The sequence below is a fragment of the Sander lucioperca genome, chromosome 11 (genome assembly GCF_008315115.2).
Source record: "Sander lucioperca isolate FBNREF2018 chromosome 11, SLUC_FBN_1.2, whole genome shotgun sequence".
Lineage (NCBI taxonomy): Eukaryota > Metazoa > Chordata > Actinopteri > Perciformes > Percidae > Sander > Sander lucioperca.
The window spans coordinates 5,669,045-5,687,116 of NC_050183.1; the positions used below are offsets into that span (position 1 = coordinate 5,669,045).

Below are 18,072 nucleotides of genomic sequence, written 5' to 3' on the forward strand. Positions count from 1 at the left end.
ATACTATACTACGATTTTGTAATCACTTTTTTCGACATACCATTCTATGATTTTTTTCGACAAACTATACTATGACTTTGTTATCACTTTTTTGGACATACTATACTATGACTTTTTTATCACTTTTTTCAACATACCATACTATGACTTTTTTATCACTTTTGTCGACATACTATATATACTATGACTTTTTTATCACTTTTGTCGACATACCATACAATGACTTTTATCACTTTTGTCGACATACTATACTATGACTTTGTTATCACTTTTTTCGACAAACTATACTATGACTTTTTTATCACTTTTGTTGACATACTATACTATGACTTTTTTATCACTTTTGTCGACATACTATACTATGACTTTGTTATCACTTTTTTCGACTAACTATACTATGACTTTTTTATCACTTTTTTCGACAAACTATACTATGACTTTTTTATCACTTTTGTCGACATACTATACTATGACTTTGTTATCACTTTTTTCGACAAACTATACTATGACTTTTTTATCACTTTTGTTGACATACTATACTATGACTTTTTTATCACTTTTGTCGACATACTATACTATGACTTTGTTATCACTTTTTTCGACAAACTATACTATGACTTTGTTATCACTTTTGTCGACATACTATACTATGACTTTGTTATCACTTTTTTGACATACTATACTGATACTTTTTTATACATATTATACTATGACTTTTTTATCACTTTTTTCGACATACCATACTATGACTTTTTTCGACATACTATACTATGACTTTATCACTTTTTTCGACATACCATACTATCACCTTTTTCGACATACTATACTATGACTCCTTTTTCACTTTTTTCGACATACAATACTATGACCTTTTTATCACTTATTTCGACATACCATGCTATGACTTTTTTCGACATCCCATACTGACTTTTTTATCAATTTTTTCGACATACTATACTACGATTTTTTTCGACAGATTATACTGTGACTTTGTTATCACTTTTTTGGACATACTATACTATGACTTTTTTATCACTTTTGTCGACATATCATAATATGACTTTTTTCGACATCCCATACTATGACTTTTTTTGACATACTATACTATGACTTTTTTATCACTTTTGTCAACATACTATACTATGACTTTTATATCACTTTTTTCGACATACCATAATATGACTTTTTTCGACATACCATAATATGACTTTTTTTGACATACTATACTATGACTTTTTTTGACATACTATACTATGACTTTTTTTATCACTTTTGTCGACATACTATACTATGACTTTTTTCGACAAACTATACTATGACTTTTTTATCACTTTTGTCGACATACTATACTATGACTTTGTTATCACTTTTTTCGACATACTATACTATGACTTTGTTATCACTTTTTTCGACATACCATACTATGATTTTTTTCGACAAACTATACTATGACTTTTTTATCACTTTTGTCGACATACTATACTATGACTTTGTTATCACTTTTTTCGACATACTATACTATGACTTTTATATCACTTTTTTCGACATACCATACTATGACTTTTTTTTATCACTTTTTTCGACATACCATAATATGACTTTTTTCGACATCCCATACTGACTTTTTAATCAATTTTTTCGACATACTATACTACGATTTTTTAATCACTTTTTTCGACATACCATTCTATGATTTTTTTTCGACAAACTATACTATGACTTTGTTATCACTTTTTTGGACATACTATACTATGACTTTTCTATCACTTTTTTCAACATACCATACTATGACTTTTTTATCACTTTTGTCGACATACTATACTATGACTTTTTTATCACTTTTGTCGACATACCATACAATGACTTTTTTCAACAAACTATACTATGACTTTGTTATCACTTTTTTGGACATACTATACTATGACTTTTTTATCACTTTTGTCGACATACTATACTATGACTTTGTTATCACTTTTTTCGACAAACTATACTATGACTTTTTTATCACTTTTGTTGACATATTATACTAAGACTTTTTTATCACTTTTGTCGACATACTATACTATGACTTTGTTATCACTTTTTTCGACAAACTATACTATGACTTTTTTATCACTTTTGTTGACATACTATACTATGACTTTTTTATCACTTTTGTCGACATACTATACTATGACTTTGTTATCACTTTTTTTGACAAACTATACTATGACTTTTTTATCACTTTTGTCGACATACTATACTATGACTTTGTTATCACTTTTTTGACATACTATACTGATACTTTTTTATACATATTATAATATGACTTCTTTATCACTTTTTTCGACATACCATACTATGACTTTTTTCGACATACTATACTATGACTTTATCACTTTTTTCGACATACCATACTATCACCTTTTTCGACATACTATACTATGACTCCTTTCTCATTTTTTTCGACATACAATACTATGACTTTTTTATCACTTATTTCGACATACCATGCTATGACTTTTTTCGACATACTATACTGACTTTTTTATCACTTTTTTTCGACATACCATAATATGACTTTTTTCGACATCCCATACTGACTTTTTAAACCATTTTTTCAACATACTATACTACGATTTTTTAATCACTTTTTTCGACATACCATTCTATGACTTTTTTCGACAAACTATACTATGACTTTGTTATCACTTTTTTGGATATACTATACTATGACTTTGTTATCACTTTTTTGGATATACTATACTATGACTTTTTTATCACTTTTTTTCACATACTATACTATGTCTTTTTTATCACTTTTTTTCACATACTATACTATGACTTTTTTATCACTTTTTTCGACATACCATACTATCACCTTTTTCGACATACTATACTATGACTCCTTTCTCATTTTTTTCGACATACAATACTATGACTTTTTTATCACTTATTTCGACATACCATGCTATGACTTTTTTCGACATACTATACTGACTTTTTTATCACTTTTTTTCGACATACCATAATATGACTTTTTTCGACATCCCATACTGACTTTTTAAACCATTTTTTCAACATACTATACTACGATTTTTTAATCACTTTTTTCGACATACCATTCTATGACTTTTTTCGACAAACTATACTATGACTTTGTTATCACTTTTTTGGATATACTATACTATGACTTTGTTATCACTTTTTTGGATATACTATACTATGACTTTTTTATCACTTTTTTTCACATACTATACTATGTCTTTTTTATCACTTTTTTCACATACTATACTATGACTTTTTTATCACTTTTTTCACATACTATACTATGACTTTTTTATCACTTTTTTCACATACTATACTATGACTTTTTTATCACTTTTTTTCACATACTATACTATGACTTTATCACTTTTTTCAACATACTACACTATGACTTTTTTCGACACACTATACTATGACTTTTTTTATCACTTTTTTCGACATATTATACTATGACTTTTATATCACTTTTTTCGACATACCATACTGACTTTTTAATAATTTTTTTCGACATACCATACTATGACTTTTCAATCAACTTTTTCGACATACTATACTATGACTTTTTTTATCATATTTTCGACATACTATACTATGACTTTTTTATCACTTTTTTTCGACATAGTATACTGACTTTTTTATCACTTTTGTTGACATACTATACTATGACTTTTTTATCACTTTTGTCGACATACTATACTATGACTTTGTTATCACTTTTTTCGACAAACTATACTATGACTTTTTTATCACTTTTGTCGACATACTATACTATGACTTTGTTATCACTTTTTTGACATACTATACTGATACTTTTTTATACATATTATACTATGACTTTTTTATCACTTTTTTCGACATACCATACTATGACTTTTTTCGACATACTATACTATGACTTTATCACTTTTTTCGACATACCATACTATCACCTTTTTCGACATACTATACTATGACTCCTTTTTCACTTTTTTCGACATACAATACTATGACTTTTTTATCACTTATTTCGACATACCATGCTATGACTTTTTTCGACATACTATACTGACTTTTTTATCACTTTTTTTCGACATACCATAATATGACTTTTTTCGACATCCCATACTGACTTTTTAAACCATTTTTTCAACATACTATACTACGATTTTTTAATCACTTTTTTCGACATACCATTCTATGACTTTTTTCGACAAACTATACTATGACTTTGTTATCACTTTTTTGGATATACTATACTATGACTTTGTTATCACTTTTTTGGATATACTATACTATGACTTTTTTATCACTTTTTTTCACATACTATACTATGTCTTTTTTATCACTTTTTTTCACATACTATACTATGACTTTTTTATCACTTTTTTCACATACTATACTATGACTTTTTTATCACTTTTTTTCACATACTATACTATGACTTTTTTATCACTTTTTTTCACATACTATACTATGACTTTATCACTTTTTTCAACATACTACACTATGACTTTTTTCGACATATTATACTATGACTTTTATATCACTTTTTTCGACATACCATACTGACTTTTTAATAATTTTTTTCGACATACCATACTATGACTTTTCAATCAACTTTTTCGACATACTATACTATGACTTTTTTTATCATATTTTCGACATACTATACTATGACTTTTTTATCACTTTTTTTCGACATAGTATACTGACTTTTTTATCACTTTTGTTGACATACTATACTATGACTTTTTTATCACTTTTGTCGACATACTATACTATGACTTTGTTATCACTTTTTTCGACAAACTATACTATGACTTTTTTATCACTTTTGTCGACATACTATACTATGACTTTGTTATCACTTTTTTGACATACTATACTGATACTTTTTTATACATATTATACTATGACTTTTTAATCACTTTTTTCGACATACCATAATATGACTTTTTTCGACATACTATGCTATGACTTTTTTTGACATACTATACTATGACTTTTTTTATCACTTTTGTCGACATACTATACTATGACTTTTTTCGACAAACTATACTATGACTTTTTTATCACTTTTGTCGACATACTATACTATGACTTTGTTATCACTTTTTTCGACATACTATACTATGACTTTTTTATCACTTTTGTCGACATACTATACTATGACTTTATCACTTTTTTCGACATACCATACTATGATTTTTTTCGACAAACTATACTATGACTTTTTTATCACTTTTGTCGACATACTATACTATGACTTTGTTATCACTTTTTTCGACATACTATACTATGACTTTTTTATCACTTTTGTCGACATACTATACTATGACTTTGTTATCACTTTTTTCGACATACCATACTATGATTTTTTTCGACAAACTATACTATGACTTTTTTATCACTTTTGTCGACATACTATACTATGACTTTGTTATCACTTTTTTCGACATACTATACTATGACTTTTATATCACTTTTTTCAACATACCATACTATGACTTTTTTTTATCACTTTTTTCGACATACCATAATATGACTTTTTTCGACATCCCATACTGACTTTTTAATCAATTTTTTCGACATACTATACTACGATTTTTTAATCACTTTTTTCGACATACCATTCTATGATTTTTTTTCGACAAACTATACTATGACTTTGTTATCACTTTTTTGGACATACTATACTATGACTTTTTTATCACTTTTTTCAACATACCATACTATGACTTTTTTATCACTTTTGTCGACATACTATACTATGACTTTTTTATCACTTTTGTCGACATACCATACAATGACTTTTTTCAACAAACTATACTATGACTTTGTTATCACTTTTTTGGACATACTATACTATGACTTTTTTATCACTTTTGTCGACATACTATACTATGACTTTGTTATCACTTTTTTCGACAAACTATACTATGACTTTTTATCACTTTTGTTGACATACTATACTATGACTTTTTTATCACTTTTGTCGACATACTATACTATGACTTTGTTATCACTTTTTTCGACTAACTATACTATGACTTTTTTATCACTTTTTTCGACAAACTATACTATGACTTTTTTATCACTTTTGTCGACATACTATACTATGACTTTGTTATCACTTTTTTCGACAAACTATACTATGACTTTTTTATCACTTTTGTTGACATACTATACTATGACTTTTTTATCACTTTTTTCGACATACAATACTATGACTTTTTTATCACTTATTTCGACATACCATGCTATGACTTTTTTCGACATATTATACTGACTTTTTTATCACTTTTTTTCGACATACCATAATATGACTTTTTTCGACATCCCATACTGACTTTTTAAACCATTTTTTCAACATACTATACTACGATTTTTTAATCACTTTTTTCGACATACCATTCTATGACTTTTTTCGACAAACTATACTATGATTTTGTTATCACTTTTTTGGATATACTATACTATGACTTTGTTATCACTTTTTTGGATATACTATACTATGACTTTTTTATCACTTTTTTTCACATACTATACTATGTCTTTTTTATCACTTTTTTTCACATACTATACTATGACTTTTTTATCACTTTTTTCGACATACCATACTATCACCTTTTTCGACATACTATACTATGACTCCTTTCTCATTTTTTTCGACATACAATACTATGACTTTTTTATCACTTATTTCGACATACCATGCTATGACTTTTTTCGACATACTATACTGACTTTTTTATCACTTTTTTTCGACATACCATAATATGACTTTTTTGGACATCCCATACTGACTTTTTAAACCATTTTTTCAACATACTATACTACGATTTTTTAATCACTTTTTTCGACATACCATTCTATGACTTTTTTCGACAAACTATACTATGACTTTGTTATCACTTTTTTGGATATACTATACTATGACTTTGTTATCACTTTTTTGGACATACTATACTATGACTTTTTTATCACTTTTTTCGACATACTATACTATGTCTTTTTTATCACTTTTTTCGACAAACTATACTATGACTTTTTTATCACTTTTGTTGACATACTATACTATGACTTTGTTATCACTTTTTTCGACAAACTATACTATGACTTTTTTTATCACTTTTTTCACATACTATACTATGACTTTATCACTTTTTTCAACATACTACACTATGACTTTTTTCGACATATTATACTATGACTTTTATATCACTTTTTTCGACATATATACTATGACTTTTATATCACTTTTTTCGACATACCATACTGACTTTTTAATAATTTTTATCGACATACCATACTATGACTTTTCAATCAACTTTTTCGACATACTATACTATGACTTTTTTTATCATATTTTCGACATACTATACTATGACTTTTTTATCACTTTTTTCGACATAGTATACTGACTTTTTTATCACTTTTGTTGACATACTATACTATGACTTTTTTATCACTTTTGTCGACATACTATACTATGACTTTGTTATCACTTTTTTCGACAAACTATACTATGACTTTTTTATCACTTTTGTCGACATACTATACTATGACTTTGTTATCACTTTTTTGACATACTATACTGATACTTTTTTATACATATTATACTATGACTTTTTTATCACTTTTTTCGACATACCATACTATGACTTTTTTCGACATACTATACTATGACTTTTATCACTTTTTTCGACATACCATACTATCACCTTTTTCGACATACTATACTATGACTCTTTTTTCACTTTTTTCGACATACATACTATGACTTTTTTATCACTTATTTCGACATACCATGCTATGACTTTTTTCGACATACTATACTGACTTTTTTATCACTTTTTTTCGACATACCATAATATGACTTTTTTCGACATCCCATACTGACTTTTTAAACCATTTTTTCAACATACTATACTACGATTTTTTAATCACTTTTTTCGACATACCATTCTATGACTTTTTTCGACAAACTATACTATGACTTTGTTATCACTTTTTTGGATATACTATACTATGACTTTGTTATCACTTTTTTGGATATACTATACTATGACTTTTTTATCACTTTTTTTCACATACTATACTATGTCTTTTTTATCACTTTTTTTCACATACTATACTATGACTTTTTTATCACTTTTTTCACATACTATACTATGACTTTTTTATCACTTTTTTTCACATACTATACTATGACTTTTTATCACTTTTTTTCACATACTATACTATGACTTTATCACTTTTTTCGACATACTACACTATGACTTTTTTCGACATATTATACTATGACTTTTATATCACTTTTTTCGACATACCATACTGACTTTTTAATACTTTTTTTCGACATACCATACTATGACTTTTCAATCAACTTTTTCGACATACTATACTATGACTTTTTTATCATATTTTCGACATACTATACTATGACTTTTTTATCACTTTTTTTCGACATAGTATACTGACTTTTTATCACTTTTGTTGACATACTATACTATGACTTTTTTATCACTTTTGTCGACATACTATACTATGACTTTGTTATCACTTTTTTGGACAAACTATACTATGACTTTTTTATCACTTTTGTCGACATACTATACTATGACTTTTGTTATCACTTTTTTTGACATACTATACTATGACTTTTTTATCACTTTTTTCACATACTACTATGACTTTTTAATCGCTTTTTTTCGACATACTATACTATGACTTTTTTATCACTTTTTTTTGACATACTATACTATGACTTTGTTATCACTTTTTTCGACATACTACACTATGACTTTTTTCGACACACTATACTATGACTTTTTTTATCACTTTTTGTCGACATATTATACTATGACTTTTATATCACTTTTTTCGACATACCATACTGACTTTTTAATAATTTTTTTCGACATACCATACTATGACTTTTCAATCAACTTTTTCGACATACTATACTATGACTTTTTTTTATCATATTTTCGACATACTATACTATGACTTTTTTATCACTTTTTTTCGACATAGTATACTATGACTTTTTTTCACTTTTTTTAAACATACTATACAGTAACTTTTTTATGGCTTTTTTTCGACACATACTATGCTATCACTGTTTCATCATAAATACTTTGGTGGCTCATTGGCCTAATGGTTAACACTGCTGCCAACAAGCAACCAAGAAGTACTCACAGCGAAGTTAGACATAGGTTTGATACCAAGTCCAGACTGGCCCTTCTCCTGTGCTTTGACATCACCTTTTACGACATACCATACTATGACTATTTTATCATATTTTTCAACATACCATAATATGACTTTTTATCACTTTTTTCGACATACCATAATACGACTTTTTTCGATAATACTATACTATGACTTTTTTCGACATACCATACTATGACTTTTTAATCAATTTTTTTGACATACTATACTATGACTTTGTTATAATTTTTTTTCGACTACTATACTTTGACTTTTTTATCACTTTTTTTGACATACTATACTATACCTATTATAACTTTTTTCGATAATAGTATACTATGACTTTTTTCGACATACTATATTCTGACTTTTGTTTCATATTTTCGACATACTATACTATGACTTTGTTATCACTTTTTTCGACATACTATACTATGACTTTTTTATCACTTTTTCAACATACCATAATATGACTTTTTTCGACATACTATACTATTACTTTTATATCATACTATACTATAACTTTGTTATCACTTTTTTCGACATACTATACTTTGACTTTTTTATCACTTTTTTGACATACTATACTATAACTTTTTTATCACTTTTTTCGACATACCATATTATAACTTTTTTCGATAATAGTATACTATGACTTTTTCAACATACTATATTCTGACTTTTTTTCATATTTTCGACATACTATACTATGACTTTGTTATCACTTATTTCAACATACTATACTATGACTTTTTTCAACATACCATATGATTTTATATAGTAAGTCGAAAAAAGTGATAAAAAGTCATAGTATAGTATGTCGAAAAAAGTGATAGTATGGTATTTCGAAAAAACTGATAAAAAAGTAATACACTATGTCGAAAAAAGTGATAGTATTTTATATTAAAAAAATTCATATTATTATGAATTTATATTTATAATTTTATATTATTTAAATTTATATGTCAAAAAAGTCATAGTATAGTATATCGAAAAAAGTCATATTATGGTATGTCAAAAAAAAGTTATAGTATAGTGTATCGAAAAAAGTCATATTATGGTATGTAGACAAAAGTGATAAAAAAGTCATAGTATAATATGTGGAAAAAAGTCATAGTATAGTATGTCATATCAATGTCATAAAAAGTCATAGTATAGCATGTCATGAAAAGTCATGAAAAAGTCACTGTAAGTATGTCATAAAAGATTAATAAAAAAGTCATAGTTATAGTATGTCATGAAACAATGCCATAATAAAATCATGGTATAGTACAGTGGTTCCCAACCTGGGGTCCGGGGACCCCTCAGGGGGGCGGCAAAGATCACAGGGGGGGCGCAAGTCTTTATCTGGTTTGAGGTTGAGGTAAAAATAAAATATTTGCACGTTAAACAAATTATGATAATACACTAGAATATATAATGTATACAAAAGTCTGAATAAAAACTATATATTTTTGTTCTCGCTTAAAATTGTAGTCAGGCTATTTAGTAGGCCAAACCTCCGGGACCTCTTAACCTGTGACCCTTGCTGTCATCAGGTCAGCTGCTAGCTGCTATCATCCTCGTTTTTCCTTCCGCCACAGCATCACTATTTTTTATGGATGAAACATGGCGGAGAAATGTAAAAGTTCTGATAACTCCTCTGTATCAAAAAAGAAAGTAGGACTATCTCGAGAGTTACCTCAACTTCGGTTTCGGAGGGGGGGGCTCAGCTTTTCTTAGACTTAAGTAGGGGGGGCGCCAAGGAAAAAAGGTTGGGAACCACTGGTATAGTATATCATGAAAAAGTCGTAGTGTATGTCTTAAAAAATTCATAAAATGTCATAGTATATTATGCCATAAAAATGTCGTCGTACATGCTGTGTTTTGTAGGTAATCTGGAACTGCTCCATCAGCCCTTGAGGTTATCGAGCAGCAGTCAGTCAGTAACAGTTGTCCTTTTCAAAGGATGTCAAATCAGGATTCCAAAAATAAACTACACAGAATCCTACTAAGCTCCTGCGCAATAACTAAATTCACATAAACACTAGCATACAACTTACTTTTATTACTTTTTAAGATTTATATTTTTTATTCATGTTCATAAGGTCCTTAATTGTCGCTAAATTCATTCATCAACTTTTAATAGGCTTTAAAGACCCTGCGGACACCCTGTGTCATGAAAAAGTCGTAGCATATCCTGTCATTCAGGCAGGGAATAAAACAGAAGAAAACTCAAGTTTAAACACACAGAACACAAAGATAATAATAATAATAATAATAATAATAATAATAATAATAATAAAATGAAATGAAGGAAACACATAGCACATTTTTTGTTTTATTACAAATTAATTCAAGCTTCTGCACATATGAAGGATTTATTACAAGTTATTTTGCATTTAATGTTATATAACATTTTGTTTGTTTGATAAGGCATTGTAAAAAACAAAAAAAAAACAAGTAAGAGTACAAGTGACCTAACCAAAATGGCTAGCCCCACCAGCACAACTCAGTTTAAGGTCATAGCAAGTGCGGAGGTTCACAGGTCAACTCACAAAAAATGTAGAATAATAATCAGTGCTCAAAGTCTGTGAGGTGTAGACAGGAAATGTGACATGTATCAGTATCCGTGAACATTAGACAGAGATATTTGGTTTTGAGAGTGTATGCAGAAACACTCCATATATAGTATGAGCACTCCCCAAGTGTTACAGTGACATTGTAACGGCTGAGAGCATCAAACCAGACTATCCTGATTTTAATCAAACATCCCCGTTTGAGCTTAAACACAAAGGGCCTTCATTTATCCACGGCATACTGTATAATAGTTACCTAGTGTCAATGCATTCACTGCATTCCTATGCAGTAAAAACCAATATCAATGTAACTTACTTTCACACGTACAGACTATACATATTTATATTCAGGTACATTACACATGCTAAACGTGAACTCTGTCCATAGTGTTGTTAAATACAGAACCTCCCTTCTGATACCTCTTTTCCCAAAACTTGTCTTTCTATTGCTTTCTGTCCCACATTCCTGTGCAAGTCACTCTACAACTTACATTTATGGTGTAGCTGCAAACCTATTTGAAGAACACTCGGTGTGCTTTTGGGAAAGTGGCGCAGCAGAAGACTCTGTAGTCATATCTAACACAGTTAGATTTGCTTTAGGGGAAAAAGTAGGGGAAGATTTTCACAGTTAAAGCAGGCTCTGAGCAACTGTCAACAGCCCAGAAAAGGACATGGGCAAGCAAGCACTGACCCTCAACAAAAAGTGCATAGCCAGATCCAACCTCAGGTGTACAGACCAAACTGCATGCATTACCAAAATATAAGCACATATGGCACACATACACAAAACACATTTCAGCGCTCCCCCTTTATAACTGCTGGTCTTATCTTGAATTTTAAATTCCAAAAACATTCACAAGTGTATACTGAAGCTGGACCGATGCATTTGTTTGGCAACTTTACTATTTAAACCTGCAATAACGGATTATTTTCAGAGATCATTTACAGTTAACAAGCCCAGACAAGCAAATCACAACTACTTGCCCAGAACGAAATTGCAAAACGTAAATGAATGTCTGAAGACATTTTTTGTATTTAGCAAACTAATGACCTAGATATTTCCCTCAGGAGTCGGTCGACCAAGCAGAGCTAACAAGTTAATATTGGACTACATAATTGTTTGCTTACAGGTTAGACTAGGGATGGGCCAATAAAGCCTTATGATGCTTTGGGGCTTTCTTTCTATTTGTGCTGAAAAACATTTGAAGCTTTAGGGCTTCAAACACAGCAAACACAGTGACATCTGGTAGCTTGTAAAACTTACAGCAGCCCTTCAAGACAAGCCAAAGCAGTACTTAACACCTCTCTGATTTTAATAGTTTTAGTCTCAAATGTGTGTTATTTTATATGAGTCGCAATGTTATGTGATTGGAGAATATTCATTAAATTAGTCTATTACTTTTATAACATTATTACTTGGTATCAGATGAAAATGTTATCATACTATCGATTATGGCTTTCTAGTGTACATTGCCACATTTCTCAGTTATTCTCCTCTTGTCGTAGTGTAGTAATATAGTTTAGCCGCTTCACTTTCTGAAGCACCAGTGATGTTTAAAGCTGCAGACAGTCACCAGTCAAGTGGTGTTCTTGTATTGACACAATCTCAGTTACACTGTATTAAAACGGTGCTCCTCACGGGAGTGAAACGATCTTCGGTATCATCCCCCCATCTCAAGATTAGACAAGAAATTATAAGCTTGATTTCTTAATGCAATTTTAATTTGTCTGGGTTTCACTGGAATTGTTGTTTTGTGGTCTAAATGCTGTTTCCAAGTCTTGCAAAGCAACATTTTGTAAAAGTATGCAATATACACAATTCTTATTTTTTGACAACAAAGAGGTCAAATTTAAAGGTATTAAAAGTTAAATATCTGCTATTGGCCACTTAAGCCTAAAAAATGTGGCACTAAACTACAATAAAGCATCGATTCAGGCCCCATATAGACTTTTGGAATAGTTGTGGTCCATTATGGCAATCAGAACCCTTTTCTTTCCTCCACATGCAACATTTGTTATGCCCGCTTAGTTAAATGATTTGCTACAGTGTGACAGCATAGATGCAACTTGAGGAAAATCAGCAGAGGTTGGTTGGTTTTGGTATTGCAATATCCTTCCTGCTATCACTTCACCTCAATGATGAAAAGGTTAGTGCAAATTTGAACAGCGCTGGCTCAGGCAAAGATTGCATTAGTCCATTGACCAGACAGTTAATAGTCTTTCTGAATGTGTTGAATGGGGAAGGCTGGTGATACCACAACAGTGATACTGCTAAATGATCAGATGGTCTTAGTGTAGGTTAGGGCTTTTGTTGGGGTAGTAGTGAGAGACAGGTTTACTTCCCATGGCCACCGCTAGTACCACTAGTAGAGCTAGTGTTGACTATATCCTCATACTGTGGAGGTGGCTCCGTCTCTATTTGGACGTCTGCATGGCCCACAGCCTCTTCATAAGATGGCGGCGGGTCTCCACCACTTCCTCTTCCTGATGTGAGCTCTGAGCCTGGATAAGCTGGGCTGCTGTGGACGCTGAGTTCTGAGTCCCTCCCCCAATGGTCCATAGAGACCACTGACAGGACGTGGTCGTTATGCGAGTGTCCCAGGCTGGGGCTGCGCTGCGAGCGCTTGCGGGAGTGGCAGCGCCACACAGTAATGGCGACGGCGACAATGATGAGCACAACCAGCAGCAATGGCACGATCAAGTAGAGAGAGTGGACTCCTCCAACCACTGTCTCCAGCCCTCCAGATGGACTGCTCTCCCGCACATACTCCTCCCAGAACCGTCTCTGCAGCCAATCAGGAGACAGACACACATGTTGTGAAAAAAGAAAACAATACAAGACCATAAATATTATCTTCAAGATAAGACTTTGCTACATTCATGCAGGCTAAGCGTAAACATGGTGGCATAGAACTGTTTCCAAAACACAGGGTCACAGTCCACACAGTGTCCACTGTATGAATGCTTTATATCTAGATTACTGCAACACAAAGGCAGCAGACAATAACATCTGAACAAAAAGCGACCACATGATTGTACACGTCCATCTGCGTAACTTTGCTCTCTGGCCTCCCACAATAGTTTTACAAATACACATCCTTCTCTAGCATGGACTCGGCTGTTCTTCCTGCTGATAATCATCACTTCCTGAAAAAACACCCACATTCCACAAGCGACCACTCTTGGCATAGGATTTCATTACTGGATACATGAACCAAACAAAATAGCACTTTGAAAAGATTTTTGGATTTTATTTAAATAGGGTGGCTGGTATGAGTTACTCAGCAGTAGTAATATTGATTTGTGGCATTTAGCTCCAGCTGTCCTGTGTTCAGAAATTTCCAGCCAGCAGGCAAGCTGAGATAAGAATTAATTATGAGAATTAAACAGCAGAAAGATAATTACATGTTTTTGTACTACCCTGTGGAACATTGTCGTTAACATTTTTAAGACATTTTTTTGGCGCTTTTCCCTTAATTTGAAAGTGGATAGACACGGAAGGGGGAGAGAGATGGGGGATGACACACAGCAAAGGGAAGCAGGTCGGACTCGAACCCTGCGCCGCTGCAAAGGACTCAGCCAACATGGGGCTAACGCTCTTACTAGGTGAGCTAGAGGTCACCCCGTGTTTTTGCTGCTTATTTTTGTTTAATGACCTCATAAGGTCTGGTACATTTTTGTCTGACCAGTCACCAGCTGGCTGGGAAACGTCTAAACACATGATTGCCTGCTTGAGTTAATATGTTACTTAATGACGACTCTAAATTACACCTGCTAAGGGAGACAGAGGAAAATCTGGCTAGCCGGCTCAACTGCAACCAAGAAAATGATAGCTCAATGCTGGCTTCCCCCCCTCACTCGCTTTGTATAAAACAGCGGTTGGCGTATTTTCTAGATATAGTTAGTTAGTTAGTTATGCTGGAGCTATCTACAGCAAGGATTAACAAAGCTAAATCATCAACTATCAGCCAATGGGAAAGCACAGCAGCACAAATATCAGACCTAATGACCTCAGTCCCACAAGAAATTGAGGAGAGTGGCTAGGCAAGGTGTGATTTCTGTTTGTTTGTTTGTTTTGTTTTCCTTGAGACCGCAGAGGGTGGGGGGTGGGAGAGGGTTTTTGTTCTGTGTAATTTGTGTTTCTCTGTTCTGTGCGTCATCTGACATTACCTGTCATACATTGTGGAATTTGTTTTGTATGTCTGAATGATATAAATGGTGCTAATAAAAAATTGATCACAAAAAAAAGAAAGAAGAAAGAGGGATTGTAGGTCTGATGTGATGCGTCGCTCATCCCCTCACCGTCTTCTCGTCGTTCTCAAAAGCCTCACGGGCCTCCTCATAAGTGCAGATCTCCTCGCGACACTCCCTCTGGATGTTACCCTGCTTCATCTCCTCCAGCAAGAAGTTGGCCCTGCGCAGCCGGTGCAGCACCGAGTGGGCCGCGTCCGCCGGCAGGAACACTGAGAGGGGGCAATAGCAGAGGTGTGGAAGGGGGAGAAAAAGACAAGGGCAGAGAGGAGGAAAGGATGTTAGATTGAGAAATGTGTGAGAAAAGAAATGCATGAATCAAGATCACAAGCAGAGACAAGAAAATAAAAAGATACAAAAAGAGAACAGAAGCAGAACAACATGGGGTGAAGCAAAGTGGGGAAAATGTAAACAGAGAGAGTGTACTGAAAGAGAGAGGAATGAAGCAGAAAGAGGAAGAGAGGATAGAGATGCCAAAAAAAAGCCAAAAAAAAAAAGGAGAGGAAGAGAGGTGGGGACTGAAACAAAGGCAGTAGAGCAGAGCTGAGCGCTGCACAGTGCCCACATTTCTGCATAAAAACAAAAGCTCCTTTGATTTAGGCATCCATCCCTGGGCCACATAAGACAAACTAGAGGAATGAACATGCATAGAGAGACAGAGTGGCCCTCTGTTTCACACATCCAGGACAAGAACATAAACTCTAACAGAAACTGCACACAAGCTGCCACAACATGCCCTGGGATGTGCTACCAAATTAACAAGTAATGGCATCCGTATTACTAAGTTTAGGGATGTGAGCAACACAAGACTTAAAAAAAGCTGAACATAATTATGGGCAAAATGCAGGAAACCCCCTTAGGAGAGAATGGGTATTGTGTTCTTATAACAAGAAAAAAAACCTGAAGAGTCACATTCCAACAACTAACACGAGCTTGACGAACATACATTGAAATTTCTTTTCTTTCCTATTGTGAATATTACACAATTGTAAACAAAAAAATAAGAAACTGGAGAAGCGTTTCTGATAAAGTTCATGTGAACTCCTCTGCCTGTGGGGTAAAAGCATAGCGTCACACTTACCACTCCCCATGATTCCTACGAGTCTGGTTAGGGTGATTTATCTGAAGAGAATCAAACACACACATTAAGGCATAGCTTAGATCCTGCCGTTACACGTCAGACAATAACTACCCAACCACACTTTTAAAAACCACACCTATTTCTTTGTTTCTTTCTTAAGATAAACAGTTATTTAAAGCAACAATATCCTAATAACTTATGAGACTAAAAGGGAGGTAATGTCCAACATTGTGACCATGCAATACAGGGAGCATCTGATTTTACCCAGATCTACATTATGACATTTTTCACTTTAGGGAAAATCCTTATAAAAAAAGTTGATTTAAAAAGGACGCTATGAGTTAATGCAGGACATAACAACAGCACACAGCCGTGGGATAACATCAACACCGCTTTAGTCAACATGTCCTACATTCTTTGGGATGAATAATACAATATGAACGAATAACAATATAACGGCACGTAGCTTCCCGAAATAGATCATCAGCGGTGGCAACATCACTAACAAAAACGCCGCCGCCCCGTTACACAAATTATAAGAGACGAGACAACCACTGGAAGCTAAAACAATGTAAGCTAAGCTTCATTGCGGAGGCATATGGTCTATTCTCGTCCGTATGAGTAGCGCTGTTAGCTATGTATGGAGCTGGTTAACGTGTATTGACAAGCGGGGGTGATTTGTAGGATCAGTGCGTCTCCAGCTTCGAATGCGATTTAACGAGCGACACATGATTCAAACGGCCGGATATCCTGGCACAGAGGTCGATAGAAGGACCTCCGCTGAATATTACAGCCTTTTACCTCGCGTCGAAACTTTCTGTTAGTATAGAAATAAACTTTATCATTTCAGCTCACCTCTTTTCGTCCTAAAAATGCGCACAAATGATCCCTCGGTTTCTCTGCTGCCTGTGTGTTGCTCGGTATGGTGCGCAGGCGCACAGCTCTGTTTGCCTATAGCGG

The 18,072-nt window shown here is 32.6% G+C and overlaps 1 protein-coding gene across 1 annotated transcript; it reads right to left on the reverse strand.

The window, feature by feature from the left end:
• Positions 1-11,528: 11,528 nt before the first annotated feature.
• prrg1 (proline rich Gla (G-carboxyglutamic acid) 1) lies at positions 11,529-18,072 on the reverse strand. The gene is made up of 4 exons (XM_031307000.2): positions 17,968-18,072; positions 17,113-17,153; positions 16,083-16,243; positions 11,529-14,565 (listed from the first exon to the last, which is right to left on the reverse strand). Exons 2-4 carry the CDS (start codon positions 17,120-17,122, stop codon positions 14,116-14,118), a joined length of 621 nt encoding a protein of 206 aa, XP_031162860.1. The 5' UTR covers positions 17,123-17,153; positions 17,968-18,072; the 3' UTR covers positions 11,529-14,115.

What these genes read in the sequence shown, in the direction of transcription:
- prrg1 (XM_031307000.2), bottom strand. An exon ending in TTGAGAACGACGAGAAGACG is followed by an intron (nt 14,566 to 16,082) that starts GTGAGGGGATGA and finishes GATTGGCTGCAG; the next exon opens with AGACGGTTCTGGGAGGAGTA.